This window comes from Juglans microcarpa x Juglans regia, chromosome 1D (assembly GCF_004785595.1).
Source record: "Juglans microcarpa x Juglans regia isolate MS1-56 chromosome 1D, Jm3101_v1.0, whole genome shotgun sequence".
Classification (NCBI taxonomy): Eukaryota; Viridiplantae; Streptophyta; class Magnoliopsida; order Fagales; family Juglandaceae; genus Juglans; species Juglans microcarpa x Juglans regia.
In genome coordinates, this window is record NC_054594.1 from 973,312 (window position 1) to 998,731 (window position 25,420).

At 36.4% G+C, this 25,420-nt stretch overlaps 2 protein-coding genes across 2 annotated transcripts; one reads left to right on the top strand and one right to left on the bottom strand.

Moving 5' to 3' along the window:
• Window positions 1-378: 378 nt before the first annotated feature.
• On the top strand, window positions 379-21,189 carry LOC121236612 (suppressor of RPS4-RLD 1). Its single transcript, XM_041133058.1, is given in 24 exon segments — window positions 379-858; window positions 986-1,095; window positions 2,045-2,691; window positions 2,796-2,873; window positions 3,013-3,114; window positions 3,199-3,279; window positions 4,058-4,124; window positions 4,491-4,591; window positions 4,702-4,809; window positions 6,455-6,525; window positions 6,667-6,723; window positions 11,787-11,895; window positions 11,991-12,071; window positions 12,154-12,240; window positions 13,875-14,081; window positions 14,885-15,219; window positions 15,884-15,970; window positions 16,041-16,140; window positions 18,045-18,136; window positions 18,225-18,263; window positions 18,402-18,492; window positions 19,974-20,071; window positions 20,155-20,458; window positions 20,959-21,189. Coding segments are annotated over 23 exon segments (3,156 nt in total). The 5' UTR covers window positions 379-736; the 3' UTR covers window positions 20,441-20,458; window positions 20,959-21,189.
• A 1,354-nt stretch (window positions 21,190-22,543) lies between these two features.
• LOC121248620 lies at window positions 22,544-24,842 on the bottom strand. Its single transcript, XM_041147139.1, has one exon. It carries the CDS (start codon window positions 24,562-24,564, stop codon window positions 22,819-22,821), a length of 1,746 nt encoding a protein of 581 aa, XP_041003073.1. The 5' UTR covers window positions 24,565-24,842; the 3' UTR covers window positions 22,544-22,818.
• Window positions 24,843-25,420: the final 578 nt, after the last annotated feature.

Here is a 25,420-nt window from a genome sequence, read left to right on the forward strand (position 1 = left end):
GATAGTTACAGTTGTGGGTGCACAAGTACCGTATAATCACTTTGAAAAAAGTAAATAAATACAAGATTTATATGAAAAGAAATTAATTTTTTAATAATAGATTTCACTCTTTTTCAAAGTGATTGTACAATACTTACGCATTCCATGACTGTATATAACATTACTCATATTTTTGACCTTACACTGATCATCTAATTATAATCGTTTTTTATGTGTATTTTTCTTTTCAATTTAATGTTCGACTGAATTATAATGATAGTTGGATAACTTGGAGCTCTCTTGCGCTGTTTGTATTTTTATTTTGATTAATATATATATAATTTTTATTTTTATTTTTAAAATATGTAGTAGGCATAACTGGCAAGATCGGTACTTATAGTACAAAAAGTACATCGAAGTAACGACCACGCGGTCTCAGTGAGGACCGTCCGGGCCAGCTAACGCTTGGGCCTTCGTGGAACTCGGTGTGAAAATAAGAGGACCTTACCGGATTAATCGAAGTGTATAACCAATCAAAGTTCAAGCTTGACCACACGTGCAACGCCCACGTACAGCCACATCCACCGCCTCTCTCACAATTTCCCTTTCTTCACCCCATTTCCCAGTTTTGCCCCTCTCCGCCTCTTTAAGTAAATTCACCCCTACTCGGACTTGAAACCGTTGAAAGGAGAAAGGAACCCCCAACACATTTGTGCTTCCTTCCGATCCGCGCAACTCAACTCGTCCGTGTCAACTCATGGCCTTAGCTATCTCCGAGAGAGTTGAGCTCGCCAAGCTCTGCAGCTCCCGGGACTGGTCGAAAGCCATTCGAATCCTCGACTCGCTCCTCTCCCAGTCTTGCGCCATTCAAGACATCTGGTCCGTGCAACCGCACTTGTCTATATTCCGAGCCCCAACCGATCTTCATTTTACTCTGATTGATTTCCTTTTGATATAGAATTCGGTGAGTGATTTTGATTTTGAACTCTGCATGTTGGTATTTCAGCAATAGAGCCTTCTGTTACAGCCAATTGGAGCTACACAAGCACGTGATTAAGGACTGCGACAAGGCGCTTCAGCTCGACCCTACGCTTCTTCAAGCTCACATCCTCAAAGGTCATTCTTCGCTCAATTATCAGATGACACTCTGATTTCGCTCGTTTTAGATGGTTGCAATTAATTATTGTCGGTTAGACCTCAAGTTTTACCCTAATGAAGATTTTCAGTATGTGACGTTTTAGCTAATTTTTTTTTTTTTCATTTTATTCATCGTGGTAGGTAGTTAAGAACATTGCTAGTGACTTAGGTATTTGCATTTGGGATCAGTTTCATAGTGAACGTGGATAATTGATGCGGTGCTTGGATGAGAAATGTTTGGGTTTAATATATCTTTTTTTTTTTTTTTTTTAGACACGTTGTGAGTTTTGAAACCAAAGAATGGCACCTCATTAACACGAATTATGTAAACAATGAGGATCGCAATCGTTGATACAGTTTGGGTACCAATCTATCTTATCAATATATTTACAAAAAAGCCTTCGATGTATCGATGAATTGTGATACATAATAAATCCTATCTATTTTCGTTTATTACTAAAATCAATTGAATCCCATCCAATATTTATATTTCTTGAATTACATATATTATATATATATGTATTTATGCATGTATGTATCCTAGGAATTTCATTTTGCACTGGAAACTATTTTAGGAGAGGTCCAAATCCGTTCGCATATTGATCGGTCTTGGTTTGGAAAAGATAAAACATTAACATGATGATGAATTTGCCGATTGTTGCAAATAATGTTTGTAGCCTGCTTAAATCAGAAATGTGTCTTCTTACAAGTCCTTTTGCCTAATAAAAATTCAGGTGAGTTTACATCTATGATCCATGCTACTAAAAAAGGATTTACCATAATAAGCAAGTTGAAAGTTGAAAATGTTTCTTGTTACGGACTCTTGAAATGTCTTGTTCATTTGTACCAAAAAGTATAAAATGCAGTAGTCTCACATTTGGGATTCATGTCTTTTCTTGTGGACTGAGTCTAGTGTTTTTTATTCTAGGTCGTGCATTTTCTGCCTTGGGAAGGAGAGAGGATGCTCTTTTGGTTTGGGAGAAAGGCTATGAACAAGCTATGCTTCAGTCTGCAGATCTGATTCAATTGTTAGAACTAGAAGAGCTTCTGAGGATTGCAAAACAAGACATAAGTAGTACACATGAAAACAATGTGATGGAGTCTAGGTCATCTATGTCTCTATCGGGATCAGGACCTCATACTAATGGTCAATCAATGGAGACTAATAAGAATTCAGATATTTTGAGCGATGAATCTAAAATTTTCAGTACATCAAAGGATAAATCCAAAATCCACATTGAGTCTAGGGATAACATTGATTCATGCAATGGCCTTTGTGATAAAGCACAGGAGAATACTAATTCTGAGAGCGAAATGAATGGGAATCATGATATTGTTGATAAATTGAGCTATGAATCTGATTCATGTAGTGACTTAAGTGATACATCTGAGCCATGCAGTAAATTATCTACGGTTTGCAACAGCTCAAGCAATACAACTGATACTCGCCGCAAGTTGAGTTTTAAATCGGACATTCCTAATGAAATAACTGAGGATGCCAAGAGAAATAAAAAGTTCTGTGTTGCTAGGATTTCAAAGACCAAATCAATAAGTGTAGATTTTCGACTGTCAAGGGTATAGCACAGGTATTTTTATTTTATCACCATCACTTGGTAACGATTTTAGCTTCTTAATGTCATTGAAGGTATTGTTTGTACTGTATTGTAAGCATTTTAAAGCATGTCTTCTGTTGAATATTATATTTTTTTCAGGTTAATGAAGGGAAATATGCTCAAGCTATTTCAATCTTTGATCAGGTAAAACCTCGACTGGCTGAGTCAATGTGATGATTGTATTGGGATATCATTTTGGGGGCTTAGGGGTGTGGGGGTGGGTATGATAGGACTAATTATCAAGTTTTATAAAAACTGCCATTTGCTAATATTATATGCACAGATACTAAAAGAGGATCCTACTTATCCTGAGGCACTAATAGGAAGAGGAACAGCACATGCATTCCAACGAGAACTGGAAGCTGCCATTGCTGATTTTACAAAGGTACTTGAATATTTCAAATCTGACTGTTGTAGTAAAAATGTTATGGCATTTATATCCGAGTAATTTTTACGGTTTATATCTTAGGCTATACAATCAAATCCATCTGCTGGTGAGGCCTGGAAACGGAGAGGGCAAGCTCGAGCTGCATTAGGTGAATCTGTTGAGGTGAGAGTGGTTCATCCTATATGTTAAATCTCATCGTCTTTGTAACTGATTGATTGTCTTTTTCTGCTGTCTTTTTCGATATTTGCTGATCTTTATTTTAAGAATTTTCATGTGATAAATCATGCTAGTTAAAGTTTCCTAGATGTAACTTACCTAGCTATAGATATAGGCTTGAGTTCTATCTATGCATAGCATATTAATTTTCACATATTAAGGCCTGATTTGGATAGTGAGTTGAGATGAGATGGTTTGTAAATAGTAGTGAGATATTTGAGTTGAGATGAGATGAGTTAGAAATGGCTCAAGTTAAAATGTTTTGGGAAATGAGAGATAAAAAGTTGAATAAAAATATTATAAAGTTAAAATATTGTTAGAATGTAATTTTTTAGTATTATTTTTGTTTAAGGATTTGAAAAAGCTGAATTGTTTTTTGTGTTTGTTTAGAAGTTTGAGAAAGTTGTAATAATTAGGTAACGATTAGATGAAAAAGTTGAAGATTTGAAATTGAAAAGCGTTTGTGTTTGTGGTGTTAGGATATTGAGATGAGCTGAGATGGAAGCATCTCTCTATCCAAACCAGGCCTAAAGCTTCACAATTTTTGGGCGAAAATAATGCCATAGAAAACTAGTAGGAGGTGTGCAATACCAAAGTTATTCTTTTGTAACAGAACAGTTTATTTGTTTATATTAAAATATATATTTGAATTTTTTACGGGTTGCTGTTGCATGTTCAGAATACCTAGTCTTATACACACTATTTAATTTCCTCTTGATGCCAGGCTATTGACGACTTGACAAATGCATTAGAGTTTGAACCAAACTCAGCAGATATATTACATGAAAGGGGTAACTTGCTTGTACCTAGCTCTTTCCATTGTATGCCAGAGACTATATTGAAAGCACTTAATGCTGTCTCTTGGCTGCATCTTCTGATATTTACTCACGGTTGAGTTTTCAAAGACAGATGTCTATCTAGCTTGATAGTATGAGTGGCCAACTATTAATGTCCAGACATTTAACGATTAATATGGTAGTTGTTTTTCATAAACTTATACAGTAAATGTCTCATTGTAGTATGCTGAGACATCAATGCAGCCGCCTTTATATTTATATATCTGTAAATGTATTACGTATGTATGTAATGCTGGTAGAGTAAGTTATATAAAAAACCAGGTTGTAAGAGTTCTGCGGCATACAACTTTTCAATTGCAGGAATCGTTAGTTTTAAGTTTAAGAATTTCTATGCTGCTGTGGAAGACCTATCTACGTGTGTGAATCTTGACAAGGATAATGCATCTGCACACACATATTTGGTGAGTCCTCAAAGTTTTATTCTTGCCATTGTTGTTCAGCAGATGCTCATGCCTTTTAGGAATTTCACCTTTTTTTTAACTGTCGACTAAGGAAATATTGACTTTCATAGGGTTTGGCATTATCTTCAATTGGTGAATATACAAAGGCCGAGGAGGCACATATGAAATCAATTCAACTGGATCAGAACTTCCTTGAGGCATGGGCTCATCTCACCCAGGTATCCACAAGCTACTACTATGTTTTACCCGGAGAGATTTAAGATATCTATTTAGCCACCAAGAAAGACATGCTTCACGTCAAAGTAATGTCTATGCCCATGTCCAGTTGCAACATTTACAAGTAAAAGCAGGCAGTCATGGAGCTTATAAAGACTGCAAATTTCTCTCTGTAATCTAATTATTCCCTTTGATTGCACCCTTCATTGTGAGGTGTATCGCTTGGTTTTATCCTGCGCCATGATGTCTCTACTTTATACTTTAAATAAGTATTTCTGACAAGTACTTATCAAAAAATATTTCTTTATATGAACAATAGCTAGAATATCTAAGGGGTACAAATTTAATTCATAAAAAGACACATGCAAGTGGTAAAGGCCTTGGTCTTGGTGGTATGTTCCCTTGAGGTCGAAGGTACGAAACTTCTTGGGTGCAAACAGTTTCTAGGGGTGGAACTTCTCCTTGAATTTCCTGAGATGCACTTGCGGGAAACTCTTTGGCAAGGGCCCATGCACCCCTGCGATTGGTCGGGAGTTTGTTCGGACACCCGTTGCCAATGAAAAAAAGAAGATAATATCATGGTCTTCATCTGAAAGTGCACGAAGAAGTTTCTGAAGCATAGAAGCACATGCTATAATATCTCCTTAAGGTCTTTGGGAAAAAGAAACCAGTGAAGCCTGGACTTGGACTTGGACTTGAATCAACTAGTATTCCTGTGTCAGTAAATCTTCACCTGTCAAAATTATCAAATGTGGAGTTTGCCGTTGAATAGTGCTAAATTTTGAAATAGATGATCGTCAATGGAATGCGATCATCTAGCATTAGTGATCACATGAGAAACAAGTCTTCCTTATAGAAGAAGCAGAACTATGTGTAGCAACTGAGAAAACTTCTGGATTGTATGCTTTAGTTTGTGTCAAGGATCCAAGGAACATGATTGTTGCGGCGGAAAAAAAAAACAAGAAATAAGATAATGGCTTAAGTTAATCCTCCTAAGCTATGTGGTCCCTAAGACAGAATCTCTATACATGTAAGATGTCCAAGTGTTTTTCTTGATAATAGGACATTCTTCAGGCGAGGACTCTGGCATTTTAAGATTTTGTTGTAGAGGCAATAGCTTCATGCTGCACCTTTTCTGGTTCACTGATGATTAGACTGCATCGTGGAGTATGGTTTTGCTTTTCGATATCTTCAGAGACTGGTGACTTTTTCATAACTGATGCTCTGCATATACAGATGGGATGGGCAGTCGGTGAATCACCAGCTTACATTGTTTAGTAGCTAGGGAGCTATGGTATCTTAGACTTGTCTTATTTTAAGTTTGTTAGGTTTGCCTGGAACCGTACAGGACTTTTTGGAAGGATAGAATGGGATTGGGTCATTTAAATAATTAAACAACTTGGGAAGCTATGCCTTTTTGTCTGATATGGAGCTAAAATCCCTGTTCCTTTGGTGTCTGTCCACCTCACTTGTGGACGCACTTGTTCTTATTCAACTAACATTGTGCCTAGATCATCTTATTAAGCGCTAATGTATCCCTGGTTGCATCTTTGGTGCTTCTCATATAGTCTGTTACATCCCTCACAGTCATCAATTAGCTCTGAATAGCTAACAAGTTTAGTGTTGTGGATTTGTGATTTGTTGCAGCTCTATCAAGATCTAGCAAACCCGAAAAAGGCTTTGGAATGCCTTCAGCAAGTTCTAGAAATTGATGGCAGGTGAGCGTTGTTTACCTGTAACATGTCATCTATGTTGTCAATATCTAATGCCAAATTTCTGACACCTGATTATAATGGGATGCTCACTACTGGGGCTTATATTGTAATGATACTCGATAATCTTAATACTTTCTTGAATAGGTTTGCAAGAGCCTATCATTTGCGTGGGATATTGCTCCATGGTATGGGAGAGCACAGGTATGTTCCATCCAAGTGTTACATGACTATTGCAAGTTTTCATTATTATTAACCGAAGGTACCCTAATTTCATAGGTCCTTGAACAAAGCACGTCATTCTTTTCTGATCCTATCTTTTTAATCATTATTACCCATTTTTTTGTTCGACAAAAGATACATTTATATACAATAATCACATTGTAGCGGGTATAGTTTAGTGGTAAAAGTGTGATTCGTTCCATTAATCCTTTAATAGTTAAAGGGTACCTTCGGTTTGTTTGATTAATATTCCGATTCAAAACTTTATTTCTTAAAAGGATTTAATCCTTTACCTCTAAATGAAAGATTAGAGGAAGAATAGACATTCTCGTGATTTATATCCAAAAGAGTAAATTAGAAATTAAAAAAAAAAAATTGGATTATGAAATTACGAAACATAATTAATTTTTAATTGGATCAATACTTCCAATTTTTGAGTATGAGTAAAGGATCCATGGATAAACAAAGAAGGGAGTATTTCTAATCGTAACTAAATCCGCAATTTTATAATTTGTATAAGAGAAATTGAAGCAAAATAGCTATTAAACAATGACTTTGGTTTACTAGAGACATCAACATATTGTTTTAGCTCGGTAGGAACAAAATGCTTTTCCTAAGGATTATTAAAAATCGAAATAGAGAACGAAGTAACTAGAAAAATTGTTATGATCCCCCTCTTCTATAGGGATCATCTAGAAAGTGGGGATTAAACCCTTTCCAAGGCTCTTTGTGATTGCTATTCTGATTGAGTTGAAGATTTAATCAGCAAAGCGTCTGATTTTGGAATAATTTCTTGTAATACTCTGAATTGAGTATAGGGGGTGTCAATGAGATCTCACATTACCTAGGAATGAGAAGTTGTGTTTTATAATAATTGCAATAAGCTTTAATGGTAATCTTGACTAGTCCTTCTGGAGTAGAAGTCAAAATGTGGTTTGGGTTTTTCTTTGGCTGCTACAAATGATATCAGAATCAATCCCCACAAAAGTATGGAATTTGAACACGCTGAGCATTCAAGATTTTTCTTGTATCTATTTCTAGTGCTTGAGTAAGTGTCTCTTCTAGTACACATCCTGTGTACTTGGGCTTTGCCTATTCTCAACTTTATTAATAAAATTTCTTTTACGTATAAAGAAAGTATGGGACTTGAGCCATGTTTCAAATGGCTTGATTTTGGAATAATTTCTTGCAATACCTTGAATTGAGTATAAGAGGTTGGTGAATGCATCTCGAATTGCCTATGAGGGAGTAATTATTGTGGTTTATAATAATTTAGATAGGCTGCAGTTGTAGCACTAACTAGTCTTTTTGGAGTATTAGCTCAGATTTGGCTTGATATTTTCTTTATTCATTACATTTTTATTATAGATGGAAACAATATGGAAACCAAATGGTTGTTCCCGTTTTCAGCTCTTTCAAGAGTCAAGGGTCATATCTCACCACGTTAAAGGCCATCCCATCCCCTCTAGTTCCTAATTAGGTGTAACGCCTCGTCCCCGGAGAGTTAACTCATATAACCTGATAATCAACAAATTTATAGACTCCAAAATATAACGTCATCAGAATACTACAAAGTCTCTTAATAAAATCCGCCACTTCTCAAAAATCTTCTATGAGTAATCCACTATGCTTAAAAGTCATCTCACTGATACTTCATAATCTTGATCCTTAGCTGGTCTATTCAAAAATCATCTGAAAAATAAATGGAGATAAGGGGTGAGTTATCAACAACTCAGTAAGCAGATGACATATACTAGTGTGTAAACATGAGCATTTTCACAGAGTTTGGAATGCAGAAAAAAAAACATTTCAGTATCAATATGCAAATCTCAAACAAATACTTTTTATCAGAAAATCAGAGCGACTTCTCAAATATTTCATATTCAGAAACCAACTTTTCATGTTCAAAGACTCCTTTGGCACAACATGACTGAACAACTTTGTCTTATCATATCATATCAGAACAGAGACCATGTTTAACCCCCATGGTAGGGTTGTGCATCCTGCGGAAAGCTAAGCAGAACATAAATCACTGTGTTACCAAAGCGATTGCACTCAGAGCAGAAAACCACTATTATATCCCGTGGCGGGCCAGAGGTCACTATTATCTCCTGTGACAGGGCCAGAGGTCACTATTATCTCCCGTGACAGGGCCAAAGGTCACTATTATATCCCGTGACAGGGCCACATATTAGAGCAAAACAGAATCAGAATCACCATATCAGAGTCAGAATCGGAGTCAGAAAGTCATGCCAAAGGTTTTTCAGATGCCACATCATAACAGAGTACAAAACAGAACAGAATCAGATCACAAAACATACTTTATGCACAAAATTTCATATTCGCTCTCTTTTTCAAAGTTCAGAAATAGAATATCAGAAATAAGCTCATGTCTACACCAGTCATGACAGAAAATACTTTCTTCTTAAACAGAATCTTATGAGTAATGCAGGACAAATATCTGAGGTTGTTTTCAGATTTCTTTTCATAACCAAACATGCACATTTTCCAAGAAGGACCTTAGTTTATTTTTAATGCAAAGTCTAGCATAGGAACCCCGCTTACCTGGACTTAGCTTTTCAGAACTTTCCTAAAAAATATCGAACAAATATTAATCGTCACCTATAAAATAATCACGTAACTTCCATAAATTTCCAATCAACCACGTATTTCGATATTAAAACTTAAAAATGCTAAAAGAACCTATTTTAAGAACCTCAAAACCTAAAATTCTCATAATACCTAAAATACCAACATTTTCTAAGACCAACAATATTCACTTAATCAAAATCGTACTGGAGAAGAAAATTTATCGAAAAAGTATTATGATACTTATAGAACTCAATAAAAATTAATATTCAAAATATCTAAAATACCAACAATATTTTATAAATAAAAAGAATACATTGATTACTAAACTTTTCCTAAAATAATTTATGAAAAACTCACCTCTTATGAAAAATAGATTTACTTACTTTAACTAACAATATTATCAAAATACAATATAATATTTATTAAAACTTAAAACAAAATCCTAATTAAATATAAACTCAACACACAAAAATTTCTTCTCAGTCGAAACTCAAACCGTGAACTTTCCTAATATATATTAGGTTAAAACTAGTAAGTGCCCAAGTTAAAACTTTACTTATAAATATACACACGCATACACACACACACACACACACACACACACATATATATATATATAAATATATATATAAGCACCCTATACGTAAAACAGACGATAAACAAACAACAGAATAAACGAAAAACATGCAGCGGCGGCAGGGACTCACCGAGATGGTGAAGTGCGACGGCGCTGCGTGCGACGGGAGGTGGTGCACTCGGTGGCTATGCACTGGACGAGAAAGAGAGAGAGAGATGCACGGTGAGAGAGAGCTTACGGGAGAGTAAACCAACGTGAGAGACAGAAAACAGAGAGGGAGATACCGTGCGGCGGGGCGGCAAGAGGCGGACCTGGGGTGACGGAAAACTTCGCCGGCGGTTTCTGGAGCCGCAACGTGAAGAAGCTCACGGTGGTTAAAGGTTGCAATGGCTCACGGTAGGAGGAGAACCATCCTCTGTTTCGGGAGTGAAAAACAGAGGCTACGGGATGGCTATCGAAGGCTACGGGTTCACGGCTTGGTCACGGTGGCGGCGCATGGCAGCGTTGTGGAGGAGCAAGCGGTGACTTGACTTCCTTGGGAGGCTGCTGTTTTCCAGGAGACGGTTGGATAAAACCGTGAAGATGCAGGATGGCTTTTGGCCGTGCGCGGGCCAGTCTCTTGCCGTGCGATCCGCTTGCTCAGCGTCTCACGTGGTGCAATGGTTTCCCGCGGTTGCTGACCTCCTTGTATGAGCGGGACGCTCTCACGGTAACGGCATGCTGCTGCGGCTGAGGCTGAGACGGACACGATGGCGCACAGAGAGGCGTTGAGCTTAGGTGAAGGACGCTAACGGTGGCGTCGGTTTTACATGCGTGGAGATGGAAGTTGACGTCGAACTAGGAGGGGCTGCACGATGGTGAACCGTGCACCGTGTAGTGCCGTGCGTGGGAGAAAAAAAAAAAAAACAGAAAAGAAAAAGAAAAAAATAAAATAAAACAATAACAATTAAAGTCCAACAATAAAATTATTCATTAAAGCAAAACGCAAATTTAAAAACAAACATTAAATAATAACACCAAAGCACATCCAAATAAATTTCACAACTTAAAAATTATAAAATAAATCCAACGAGAAAAACTCGAAAAATTTTTAAAAACAAGAATAATAATATTTAAATTAATTATATAAAAAAAATCTTCCACATAAAATAAATAAATACGCTAAAAAAAATACGGGGTATTACATTAGGTGTTTCTTTTGTATAAGCTCTATGATTTAGGCTATGCATTTTGCATTATTTAATAATATTTCTGATTACTTGTAAAAAAGGCCCCCATCTCCCCAAAGCTCCTTTTTTATTGTTTTTAACTTTGTTGGGGCCCTTTTTTCATAAATTATGGTGCTCTTTAATATAGGTTCATTGGCACAGCTTATACCTTCTTGCAATTGCATTAATGCTCATAAACGAAAGGGGTTTTTCCGTCCAAGTTATGTTAATTCATTTATGGAATGAAATAATAAGAGAACCTGTGAACATAAGCAGAAAAAAAATGTTGCAGAGGAGAGAATAAAAATGTAATAACTAATAAGAAATGTAACAATCCACTTAAGGTGGCCTTTAGGGGCTAGAATGTCAGCAAGGTTGATACCATCCCTTTTAGCTACCATATCAACTTCTGTGGCCATAATAAGTGCAATGGGATAACCATTTCCAGACTACATTGAATCTAATGATGAAAAAGTTTCCAATGTGCTTCAGATTTTCCCAAACAACCTTATAATAATAGACTGCTACTTATGCTTAAAGTAGAACTGATTGGTCAACGTTAGATTCTACTTTTTAGTTTTACTTTATATTTTTTCAATGTTTATTTCTTCATTGGAAGTTGCACCTTCTTTCTTTTGGTGGTTAAATGCCTGAATTTAATATTACAGGAAGGCAATCAAAGATTTGTCAACTGCTTTGAGCATTGAGAACGATAACATAGAGAGTCTGTATTTACGAGCATCCTGTCATCATGCAGTTGGAGAATATAGAGAGGCGGTATCAAAGAGTTTTTTATATTTTGTTTTAATCTGGAGTTGCTTGTTTCTTGTTGTTTTGCTTTAGAATGCTAAGTTTTGAGATGATGCTCATAGGTCAAAGACTATGATGCTGCTCTTGATTTGGAATTAGACTCAATGGAGAAATTTGTGCTTCAATGCCTGGCCTTTTATCAGGTTTGTTTTGTATGTACGTATTTATTGCCAACCCTGGTTTTTCCAATGATTTGTAAAACGTATCACACTTGTTCTTTTGCAGAAAGAGATTGCTTTGTACACAGCCTCTAAAATCAACAGTGATTTTTGCCAGTTTGACAATGATGGAGATATTGACCCACTTTTTAAGGTAATGTATATTTTTTAAATTATACTCCTCTCTGTTCATGCTTTTCATTTCTGGGGGTCTGTCACTACTTGCTTTAGATCACTTTACTGCAATGCCTTCTTCTAAACTTTATAATTTTTAATTTGTTGACATATTTGTTGTTTGAAGTAGCAATGACCTCTTAAAGTGTTATGTATGTCATGTACACCAAGTAGAATCATTGCCCAGGTGTGCTAGGGCATTTTGGCAACTCTGTTATATCTGAAAAAAGTAGATTGTGCGAGCAGTTGGTAAGAACTAAGGTGCAAATTGCTTACTTATAAACAGCTTTGAGTATGAATCTAAGTGTGAGAGCAGTGAAATGAAAGTATAATAGCAATGACAAGGGGAAGCTGTGCTTTGTTCTTCTATTTCGAGCAAATTGAAGTAACTAAGTCATAGTTCAGAATCAAGTCCTATGATGTTTGCTGTGAAATCAATTCTGGGAAAGAGGTCTTATAGGTGTTAAGTAATGACAAGCTCTAAAGCCCTTGAATAAATTTAATGCAATGTTAATCAAATAGGGTTCCATTAAAGATGATAGGAGACGTTATATTTTTGAGGTCATGACAAAAGCCCTGGTTTATTTTTGGTTTCAATAGAGGCAAAATTTTCCTAACACTTGCTTCAGGAAGCTTAAGGCCTCGTTTGGATGTTGAGATGAGATTAGAAATTTGTAAATAGTAGTAAAATAGTTTGAGTTAAGATGTTTTATGGAGTTTTGGGAAATGAGAGAGAAAAATTGAATAAAAATATTATAAAGTTAAAATATTGTTAGAATATAATTTTTTAATATAAATTTTGTTTTGGGATTTGAAAAGGTTGAATTTTTCTTTGTGTTTTGTTTGGTTTGGGAAAGTTGTAATGATTAGATGAAAAAGTTGAAGATTTGAAATTAAAAAGTATTTGTGTTTGTGGTGTTTGGATGTTGTGTTGAGATGAGATGAGATGAGACCATCTTGCAATCCAAATGGGGCCTAAGAGCTTCTGTGGCTTATTATCATATATTTATTAGATTTTTATAAGACTTCCTTTTGTCACTGTTTAAGCTTTGCCAGCAGAGGTAGCTTTCAATGACCTGTGTAGCTTTGCTTGGCTTGGTGGGTAAGTACATCATTGTGATGAATACGGCCATTCCCATTTGCATGCATGGTTTCCAGACAGCAAAATGTCGATGCCCTGAAATTTGAAACATCGCGTTTTTGACAGACTTAGTTTTGTATAGTTCTCTATTATTAGATTTCATATATTTCAAAAGTTCTATGAGCATGTTATGGCTTTGCATCTGAGATTGGAGCCAGCAACACTTGATAAGTGCCTTCTTAAGATATTGAAAAGATGTAGCAATTTACCAATTGAATTTTATTGCTTTTCCAAAGCTTCAACATGCACTTAAACATTGTAATATGCAAATGTTTGTTGAGGTGTGATTCTGTTATGTTTATATGTTAAAGGTTGGATTACAGTGCAAACTTTACAAAATGTATATTGAAGAATAGTTTCGTACTTCTGGTTTACCTGTTAAAAAATTGCTTCCTGTTGCATACTTTCTGGTTTATCTTGAAATTTATTCCAAGTTTGCTTTTATCATTTTTCTAAATGGTATTTTTTATCAGGAGTATTGGTGCAAAAGATTGCACCCCAAGAATGTATGTGAAAAGGTTTTCAGGCAACCTCCCCTACGTGAGTCATTGAAGAAGGGTAAGCTTAGAAAGCAAGATTTTTCTGTTACAAAACAGAAGACTGCTCTCCTACAGGTTGCTGATACTATTGGCAGCAAAATCCAATATGATTGTCCTGGTTTCTTACCAAACAGGCGTCAGGTGATTTAAATCAATAATAAGTTTGAAGTTGATCTTCATTAGTTGGGCTTCTTAATGGTTCTTTCTATTTTTCTACTAATTTGGTGATCTTTTGATCCAATAATTAAAAGGGTTATTGTCACCCCGTATACATTGTCTTGCTGAAAATGACATTTTTTTTATAGAAACTATTTTTTTCGAAGTGTCCTAAATGCCTATACTCAGTTGAAGCTGATGCTCATCCACTGTTAATGGCCTCTCGGACTCTTTCACATATCCGATACTGTGAAATGAAAGCAAAGCAATGATACAGCCTTAAATCTACATAATCTTTTATTTGGTTGCTTGAGTCAGAATTATGCAGCCTATAACTATACCTAGTTTTATATAACAATTACCAGCTAAACTATAAATTCGGGAGATATAATGAGGCATATGCATGAAGCATAACGTTCTCAGATTTTGGCTTAGCTTTTTAATTCAAACCAAGTTGTTTAAATATGGAGCTCACATTGTCATCGTCATGGACGAATGTAATGATATTTTTCACTTTCTTCATTGATGTAGACCTATTAAAGTGGACTTCATTCAGCACAAGATAAAAATTTTAGCATTGTCTTATACCGTAGTTTGATTTAGTTTTAACTTTATCAATCAACTGTACTGTGTCAACTCTAGATATAAACTCGCATTTATGTAGCTTGAAGCATTTTTACCTGACTTTCCCTTTAAAATTCTGAGTGGTCATCCGATATGTATGCTATAATTAATTTTTCCATTTGTGTTGAATGCACTATTAATGTTCATATTTTATTATGTACCAGCATCGCATGGCAGGATTGGCTGCTATTGAAATTGCACAGAAGGTTTCCAAAGCTTGGCGTTCATTGCAAATGGAATGGAAACATTCCAATAAAAGTACATCAAAGCATGGTAAGAGAGCCCGGAGAAGGGAAAGAATTAACACCCCTAGCCACAATAGAGGTGGTGCTGGTGTTAGTACGAGCAGTTCCTCAGAGACATCAACTTCATACGGGATTGCAGAAGATAGATCATGGGGCCGCTCTGTTATGTCATGGGTAGATGTCTATTCATTGGCTGTCAAATGGAGACAGGTTTCTGAACCTTGTGACCCAGTTGTGTGGATTAACAAATTAAGGTATTCCTCTTTTTTGGGTAATTAAGGTATTTTATCTTCATGCAAGTAAGGCATTTAGGTATTTCTTCGCCATGTAAGTAAAGTAGAATGCCTTATTTGGGCTCAATTGGTTGTCTTTCTGTTTCTAAGTTTTATTATTTCTCTATAGATTTGTGTTATTCTGTTCATTATCTTTTGCATGTTCAAACCTATTATTGTTTCATTACAAGATTAAGTAGTTATGTCAAATTAGGTCAGTTAACTTGGAAGCTAAATTATGAGACAAGTGAATTTTAACTAGTTTATGGAAAATGAGCATTATAAGACAAATGACAGATGAAACTTAACTGATTTTCCTTGAGCTGCAATAGTTTTTGTTCAGGTTGGATTGAAAAATGTCCAGGCATAGGTGCATATCTTAACTTTATCAATCAATGTTCGTTATTTGGATTGCATAGATTTTTTGTGTAAATATTGTGTATATAATTCAAACAACTTCTGTTCTTTAGTTCCCCACAAAAAACATCATAACTATTGCTCATCATCCCCCAGAGTTTGATTGCTATTGTTTGGATAAAATTATAATCTTTCTTAAAAATGATAGTTTTTGGATGAATAATTAAAAAATGAACTCATATTTTTCTTGTGGTGGTTTTTTTCGGTTTTGTAATTCTCCGCAACTCAGTGAAGAGTTCAATTCTGGATTTGGCTCTCACACCCCATTGATTCTCGGACAGGCAAAAGTTGTTCGCTACTTCCCAAATTATGAAAGGTAAAAGCCTATTATGGCCTGTTTCTCGTATAGAAGTGTTTACAATCCTCATTATTTGTTGATGCTGCAGAACATTAGATGTTGCAAAGACCGTCATAATGGATAAATCGTATGTGTACAGCAAGGCGGATGAGGTTATTGATCTATCCAAAGATGGGAAATTGGAAGATGTGAGTTCTTTTAGTAGTCATTTTGAATCTAGTTTTGTCTTCTCTGCTTTTCCACACTGCCACAAGGGCTTTACTCTATTATTTCAATTTTTACTAAGTTCCTTCTTAACAGAGATTGTAAATGAGATTATACACTTTTCTATCCCCATTCACATGTTTTGTTATTGTTTAATTGCCAATTGCATACCATAAGGTTATGTCTCTTGTGTTGTGGACATTTTAATTGTAATCCAAGGATATTCTCCTTATTTTGCTATTATTCTTATCAATAAGATGATGATAGCAGTGGCCTAGATGATAGAGGTATCTAAGCCCAGATCTCACCATTGAAATTGAAAAAAAAAAGTTATGCTTCTTTAAACACCCTTTAACCGAGTTATGTTTGGGATGCTCCCTTTTTAGAAAGTTAACATTTTTGGAAATTCTAAAATGTGTTACACCTGTTAAGAAGGTAAATCCTGCGAAAGAAGGGCTATTAATTGTTTCTTATTAGTTATCACAGTGGTGAGAAAAGAGCCATGAATATTGAAATCAGAAAATGAGTGGGGCATTGGGTTTTTTTATGGGGATTCTTGCACAGTGGGTAAAGTTTTTTACTGTTCATACACTATTCACATCCCGGAAAAAAACCTTGTGGGTGTATCAGTCCTCTTTGAAACTTGAAACGAACTCTATGTAGGCTTACTAGAAGCTTTATTTCTATCGAGTTTATGAGATAGCTCTGAGATTTTTTAAATCAACTCTATGTTGACTTACTAGAAGCTTTATTTCTATCAAGTTTATGAGATAGATCCGACATTTTCCTCCATTTCCAAATAGCACTCTCAATTCTTTGATCTTCTATGACTGATTGCTCTGCACTGTTATGTGGGATATAAAATTTTGTCTTGCTCTTGCGTTTTCCACTCTATTAGATATTTTCTTATGTTACACTATTAGAAAGGTTTGGTAATTCGATCTCTTTCTTCAATCAAGTTGCTCTGCTTTTTGTCTACTTATCAGGAAAAAAGGCTGCTCTGCTTTTCGTCTGCTATGTATTATTTGTGTTGTGAATAATCTAAGATTTTATTTGATAGTTAATGTGATAAATCATTGGTGTTTAGAGGTCAAAATAGACCATGTTCTAAAACTGTACCCCCAGTCATCATCTTTAGACTATTTTTGGGTCAAGCATTCTACCGTTGATACTCATGTTTAGCCTGTTGCTCTTCCCCTTCTCCACCTTTAAGGTGAATCATATGCCGGCCAGAAAGAAAGATGACCCCACGTTCTCGTAGATGGTGTGAGTGAGAGGCTCTCACTGAGAGCAATTTTAGTATCCCTCATTGAATTTCTTTTGTAGGTAGGTGTTTGTTGAGTGGAAACAAGCAACCGTACTTATTATCCATCATTGACCTTCTTTTGTAGTTAGATGCTTGTTGGGTAAGGCCGGCTTTTTAGCCCAGCACCTTGTATAGGTTGGGTGCTTGAGTGAATGTTTCTCATATCGATGAAGGCTTTCCTTGAATTTTCAGTTAGGAGTGTTAATGCGCTCCTTATTGTAAAACAGCCTAGCTAATGCGCGCTTTTACGTTTTCTTTGCTTGCTCTGTAGTATGAGCCTCATTTAGAGCTGTGCGCCTTCTATATGATGAGAAGACCTCCCTAATCCTTATTTACTACTATATCTGGTTTTGGGTTTATATCACGGTAGAGTGTTGGACTTTTTAACCATTAACTTCAATTATATTTTGAAGATCTCGTAACTGACAAAATCCATATAATCCATAGGCATCTTGACCTAGTGGTAAGAAATATCCAATACGGACTAAATGCAGTAGGATATAATTCTGCGTGATAACATTATTCAGTATCTGCTTTTATTTGTTGAAATCTCAATAGAGGAGCTAAAACACACATATGCAGATTACCCATGTGAGATCCTGCTCCGATCTTTACAGAATTGTGGGTGAGGACTTCTGGTTGGCTACTTGGTGTAACAGTACTGCCTTTGAGGGGTAATCATTCGCAGTAAATAAATTTTATATCCTTGGCATTCATACTTTCTTTTAATTTCTAGTTTTTGATGATTTATACTTGTTTCAGGAAGCGGCTTGAAGGGACAAGGATTACCCTAGTAAAAACGTATAGTACATTTCAGTATTGTTGCTTGCATTTCCTTATTTTCCTTGTTTCCTTTTCACTTGCATTCTTTTTTTCCTTCATTTTCCCATAAAAGGTAACAACGTTCTTTTAGTTTCTAACATCAATTAATGTTTCTAGAGGAGAACAAGGATTTGACTTTGCAATCAGAACACCCTGTACACCTTCTAGATGGGATGAATTTGATGCGGAAATGAAAGCGGCATGGGAAGTATGTCACTCTAGATTTCACATATCCATTTATCAAAACCGTGTGTTTGTGTTGTGTCTGGAAACCTAGGTCTCAAACTTCTAATTGTGTTGATTTTTCCTGGTGATTTCATGCTGAGCAACTGCTTGTTCCCAGGGATTTCATACTTCTTCTTGTGTTATTATATTGTAACTCTCAGAACTACTTGTGCTTCATGTGCAATGCTGAGTACACTACTAAAACAATTAAGTAGGTGACTAGGTGTTGCCTAATCTGTGTTGGCAAAGATCTATTAACACTTCAATTTTAGTAGATGACTTCAGTTTTTTTTTTTTTTTTTTTGGTTTTTTATTCTTTAGTAGATAAGGAGTTCCTTATCTGAAAAAGACACCAATGACACAAGTAAACCTACAGTATGTGTTCATAAATCATAACCAAGTAGTAAAGAACTTACTGCAAGGGTGGCTAGGCGTGCTCAATGTGGTGTATCCCAGGCAATGCCAAGTACATGTTTGTGTAGGCATGCCTTAAGCCTGAAATGCAGCAACACTCACATTGCATGTTGAGTGCCTTAGGGAAAGCACCTTCTATGAACCACAGCCGAAGTACAAAAGCGTGCATTCTTGCTAAGCTCGTAATATTCAAAGTCTCATAAGTTACATTGGTCTTGGAGCTGTGTATAAAATTCAATCTTACCACTTAAAAAGGAAAAAAAAAAAAAAATTCAATCTTACCGTAATACCTTGGTATGCAATAATGTTAGCATTATGTTGCTCCTCAACTTTTAGATGATAGATATTTGAAATAAGATCCATAAGCAAATGCAAGGACTGTTTCATAATTGGATATCCTTAATTCTGCACTTCACCTTTTTGCTTTGTTATTAGGTTTGACTTGGAAATTTGTAACTCCCCTGGTTTCTAATTTATCAAAACATTTTGGTCCTGAATATATATGGTGAAGCTAAGAGCTTGAATTGTTGAATTTGATGTTGTGTATGTTAATCTAATTTGTTTGTATTGTTGCATAGTGACAAGTTGCAATCTTATTTAGTTTCTTTTTTACTGCATTTAGTTCTCATTTCTCCAAGGTGTACTTTGCACTTAAACCTGGGCTAAGCTATGCTTTGCACGTAATTGCACTTTTCACTTAACCCTAGGTGACTTAGAGCCGTTAGTGACAAAGATCCCAACACCTTGACCGGCCTTAAGCTGCCTAGCAAGATTATTCTAGACCTATATTTTCTTTCATGGGTGAGGCTGTTGGATGCAACTAGACCACTATGGAGGGGTGACTATAGATGACTTCTCCTTTGATCCACCTCATGCATATGGTATTGGAGTCTATATTTCGTTTCTTTTTCTTTTTTGTAAATTCCACTGTAAATCTTGTATCTTCATGGTTGCTTGCTCTGCATCCATTGGTGGTTATTGACTTTAATTTATTTCTCTCACTATACTGGATGATTGTAACATTTGCATGTGCCGACTATGGATTGGCAGGCTATCTGCAATGCTTATTGTGGCGAGAATTATGGTTCCACTGATTTGAACGTGCTTGGAAATGTGAGAGATGCAATCTTAAGGATGACATATTACTGGTAAGATGGGAATTCAGTGCACAGAAGTGCTTTTGTAATTCAGAAAAACCATAGGTCCGTATAAACTAGCATTGTTTTTTCAGGTACAACTTTATGCCACTATCAAGGGGTTCTGCTGTTGTTGGGTTTGTGGTGATGCTTGGACTACTTCTTGCTGCTAACATGGAGTTTACTGGAAAGATACCTCAAGGTTTACAAGTGGATTGGGAAGCCATTCTAAACTCTGATCCAAACTCCTTTGTGGACTCTGTGAAAAGGTGGTTGTATCCGTCTCTCAAAGTAACAACATCCTGGAAAGACCCAGATGTGACGTCAACTTTTCTGACAACGGGATCAGTTGTTGCTGCATTAAGCTCCTATGATGATTGAACTATCAGTCTCGAAGAGGTGAGTTAACTTACTACATCATTATGCCTCATAAATGTGGCATGGGGCATTAAATGGACCTCTATGTTTTTGTCGCACTTCCATGACATTTTAAAATCCAGTTTCCTAGTAAGTTACAATGTTTTTAAGAGAACGTAAAATGGCTTGATCCAGAAGGTTGAAAATATTGAATAAATGATGAGGAAAACCATATTAAAAGTTTCCCTGCACCCCTGCTGCTAAATGCCACAATTAATATTTACGGTAATGAAGGAATATTTTGAAGTAATTGAATCTCCTCTTTCGTGTAGGTTGGTAAGAAATAAACTTGTTTGACATGTCATTGACCATATATAACTGCACCTCATTTTTTAGCGACTTGCTAAAGTAAAAATACAATGTAGTGATCTCATCTTTGTGGGGTGTAATTCTTATTGTTATTTTATGGGCACAGATCTTTATTGGATGTATGAATGGACTATATTCTTACTTTGCAAACTTGGCCTGGGTTTTTTATGCAGCAAAACTTTACGAGGAAATGGCTATTTATTTTAGGCAGTGTAGTGTTTTCTGGCACAGATGGCAGTGCTATCTTGACCCCGTGGAGGAAGAAGACCTGGGTAAATCTGAGGCGAGATATCTCCAAATTCACACTGGCTTGTAGGATCGGTAAAAATTTCATGTTGTACATTAATGTGCTATCCCCCTCCCCCGCTTCCAATATTTATAGATGGAAATAAATTTGCCTTGCATGATTCAGTTCAACAGGGATAGCTATATATATATATATATATATATATATATATATATATATATATATATTTTGTGTTAAAAATATTTCACTACCCACATAAAACGGTTATAAGACAATGGAATTTACTTGGGCAAAATATATATACTGCACGCGCACGCATATGTATTATATGTATGTACAGTAGCCTTTTATAAGATGTATGCAATCCAGGAGATGGATTATTAATTGTTTCCATTTATGGTGGAGTTTTTTATTTAAGGGATATTACTACGTACTCTCTTATTCAAGATTGTGTGTGTGTGTGTGTGTCGATTATTTGATTTATTTATAGTTTTACTTTAAAGACTCCCACTGAATTATCTCAAAGCCTGTTCATGAGCTGAGCTGCAATGTGGTGTCCAAACAATACATAGTTTTTGGAGGGTTCCACATGTCGTCAATAATCCAGCCCATGTACAGTTAGGCGGAGGACCCTAGAGTGATGCTACCTGGTCGAACCACACTTATCTTTTTTAAATATATATATATATATATATATATATATATATATTTCCCTATCAGATATTTCATTATTCCTTTATATTTATGTTTTTTGGCTTACGTAAAAGCACAATTTAGTGTGTTAGGTGGGATTGAGACATCCATCAAATCTAATTTGGGTCTAAAGCAAGATTATCCCGTGGATTTGGCGGAGCCTTGTAGGTTTTATACTCTTTATAGATTAATGGTTTTTAATCGTAATGCTCTGAAGAATCCAAAGGAAGACTACGAGCGTAGTTATATATATATATATGAATCAAGATTGCCACTTTTCACGCAACCATGTCATTGTCTAAAATTTCAGACAGCCCGACCATGGTAGGCTAGTAGTAATTCAATAATTTTTTTTTTTTATTGACCTTAATATTAAAAAGAAAAATTGCTTTGAAGATGAAAGGTTTGGTACCATTTATAATTAGTAATTCAATAGCTAGACAGGAAAAATAGATTTATTTTCATCTTATAGTGATTAATGATTTTTTCCATTACTTCTCTTTGGACTTTTCTACTAAATTCCTTTATAATTTTATTATGAATTTTACAATAAAGAAATAAGACTATTCATTTGATTGTAGGTTTTGACCCACTCTTCAATCTACGATCCAATTTAACCTGAGTATGGAGAGCCAATCATAATTTCTATCACCGATGGCGATCAATTAGCAATAAAAAACAAAAAGGGTGTGAGCATAATTATTTATCTATTTTTAAATGAGCATGGGTTTTTACATCTTCAAGCTTTGGGTAATTTTCGAGTACAAAAATCACTAACTCAAAAGTTGCAATATGAATCATCTTAATGATCAGAATTAAATGAAATTCATGTTATTCGTCTAGCTAGCTAATTGGAGCAAGCGATGATATGTTATAGTATTATAGTTTGAGAAATCATGCACGTATCAAAGTAAAAATAATATTTGAAGGGTAAAATCTATATTTCTCCCGTCAGTTCTTTCATTCAATTTTCAACCTAATCCGGAGACTATCTAAAAGATCGCTTACCGAGGCCGCCCTTCTTTGATCTTCCATCTCCTGAGTTTCATCCTCTTCTTCGTCACATGGTTGGTCAGCTTGACGGTAGTACTCCTCAAACTCTTATACTTTTCCTTCTTGTTTCTGACGCCCTTTTTAACTTTGAAGGTACAAAAATCCACGTGGCATTCATCTGCTTGTTGATCACACGTGCCGCATAGTAGGGGATCTTTGCACGCTTGGAGGAGTACTTCCCAGACTTCAAGTTCAAGTAGTCACTGACAAACGCTAAGCAGTCCATCAAGCTCTCTTTAGCCAATCCTTTCATGTCGTAAGCCTGCGATCTCCTCCACAGGCTCTTACAGTTAGGAGTCACCGCACTAGAGAGACAGAGAGCTCGAGTTGCGTCACTTATGGCTGCGTCTGGGTTCCTCAGTAGTAAGAAGCATTGAGCTCTATTGCTATAGAGAACAACTCTCTCTTTTCTCATCCTTATTGGACACAAATTCAAAGCCTCTGAGTACTGCATCTTAGCCTTTGCAATGTCCCCTGACCAAAACCCTACATTTCCATCCCTTTTAAGCTTTCCTACCAAGAGCTTTCTCTCCCTAATTTCTTGTTTGGACATCAGCTTCTCTTCCTTTTTCCTTTCAACCTTCAAGTCCCATATTTCTCCTAATGCTTTCTCAGCTCTTTTGCTCTTCAACTTTAAATTACCATACTTGATCTTATGATAGTCTTGTAAGAGTGCCTGAGTGATTGTGTCTCCTAGCTTTGGTCTTCCTCCAGTATCTCCAAGTTCGACAAGATCGACAAGAATTGGAGCTGCAATATCTATAACGTTATATCTTGTATCTGGGTCTTTAAGAATTAGCAAGAGACAATCAATGGCCGTGTACTGACAGTCATCCGAGGATCTTGAAACGCTGCAAAGACTCTCTGTGACTTCTTTCAAATCTGCTACACTTCTTCTTCCAATTTTTGTCTGACAAAGAGTTCTAATGAGTCCTATTCCTCCAGGCGAGGCCCGAATTGCAAAACCTCCCCACATTCCACGCAAATCCTTCAAGAATTCTTTCTTGCAGATTAAACTGAGACATCTTTCTTTGCATGCAAAGCAGTTGAGGAGAAAAAGAGACCAGCATTGAAGCTGGCTAGCCCATTCTTCTGCCTTTCTGTTCTCAAGCTCCAACCCTCCAAGCCCTCTTGTCAGCAGGTCACTGTGGTACTTCAACCTCTTTGAGTCTCTCACGCCAACGAACTTATCATAGACCTCGTCGAGGCATGTGGAGGCTATCCTCATGGTTAATTCCACGATCTCCACTTCATGCGCAGCAATGGCTTCAAAAGTTCTCTCATGGCTGGCCAGGTGGCCAAGTGCTCGAACCGCCACTCTTTTCTCGACCCAAGTAATCTTACCTCGCAAAAGCTCCATCAATGGAAATATCACGCCTGAGTTAATTGCATTTTCCGCAAACTGATCGTTTTTCATGGTATAGGAGCCGATGATATGCGCTGCATAGTAGGGGATGTAGATGTTCTGGTCCTTGAGAAGCCAGTGTCGGTCGTTGATGCCTTTGAGGATTAGTTTTGCCATGCACTCAAAGATGCCAAGAGACGGGAATTCTGGGTCATCGGTTTGTATCATGGCGATGTTCCAGAGTCCACTTAGAGAGAGAATATGTTCTGGGTCTTCTCTGAGAGGCATTTCTTCAAAGAATTTGGAGATTTTCACTCTTCTAAGTGATGGGTCTGGCTCATTGATCAAGGTACAGAAGAAACAAAGAATGTTGGTGCATGTTGGCTGGGCGAAATGGTTGGTATTCTTGGCTGTTGTCTTATGTGGGCAAAGGGACTCCATGGCTAAGAGCAAGAAGGTCGGAGTCTTCGGGGTTGGTATATATGGATGGATAGTGGGCAAGAAAGACGATCGATCACTTTGCGCGATTTCTTGTGGTGCAGTTGCATCTAGTTGAGCACGACTGGATTATAAAAGAAAAAAAGTTAAGCATATATGTGTGTGTGTGTAGAGAGAGAGAGAGAGAGAGAGAGAGAGAGAGAGAGCTGTATAGTCTATATTCTACGTGCGTGGCCACCATCCATATAAATGAAATTACTAGAATGTCCAATACCTGGGCCACATCATTGCCTCAAACATCTATCTTTTTAAGTTTAATGAGAGTCAAAAACACATGATGAGTCTCAACTCCCACTTTAAGCATTCTTACTTCAAAGCTATCTACATATATATGATGGGGAGGATCATTAACACGAGTACTTCCATCAACTTGAGTCACTGAACTGACAAGAATGGAAGTGTTCCTCTCGGCGCCAAATCACATTGCACAGGGTGGCTCTCAAAACTACTTAGTTTCCTATTCTTCTGCAACAAAATGAGAAAAGCACACCCGCCATGTCATTATGCCATGGCATGCATGCTGTGCTTTGTTTGCGCAACAAACAAAGTAATCACTAATCATCCGCTCAGTCCCCATAGTCCTGACTATAAATGGGTGGGTGATGGACCACAATTCCATTTCGGGACTATATAATATATAGGAAAATACTTAAGGACCAGTTAATTTCAAATGAAAGATTCAGAGGTACAGCTATCAAACTTTTCTTTTGCCAATGAAACAATGGGGTTGCAGTTGATACAAGCAAGTCATGATGTACCCCATCTCGCTTCCTTAAAAATCAAGTTAACCAGGCTCTGG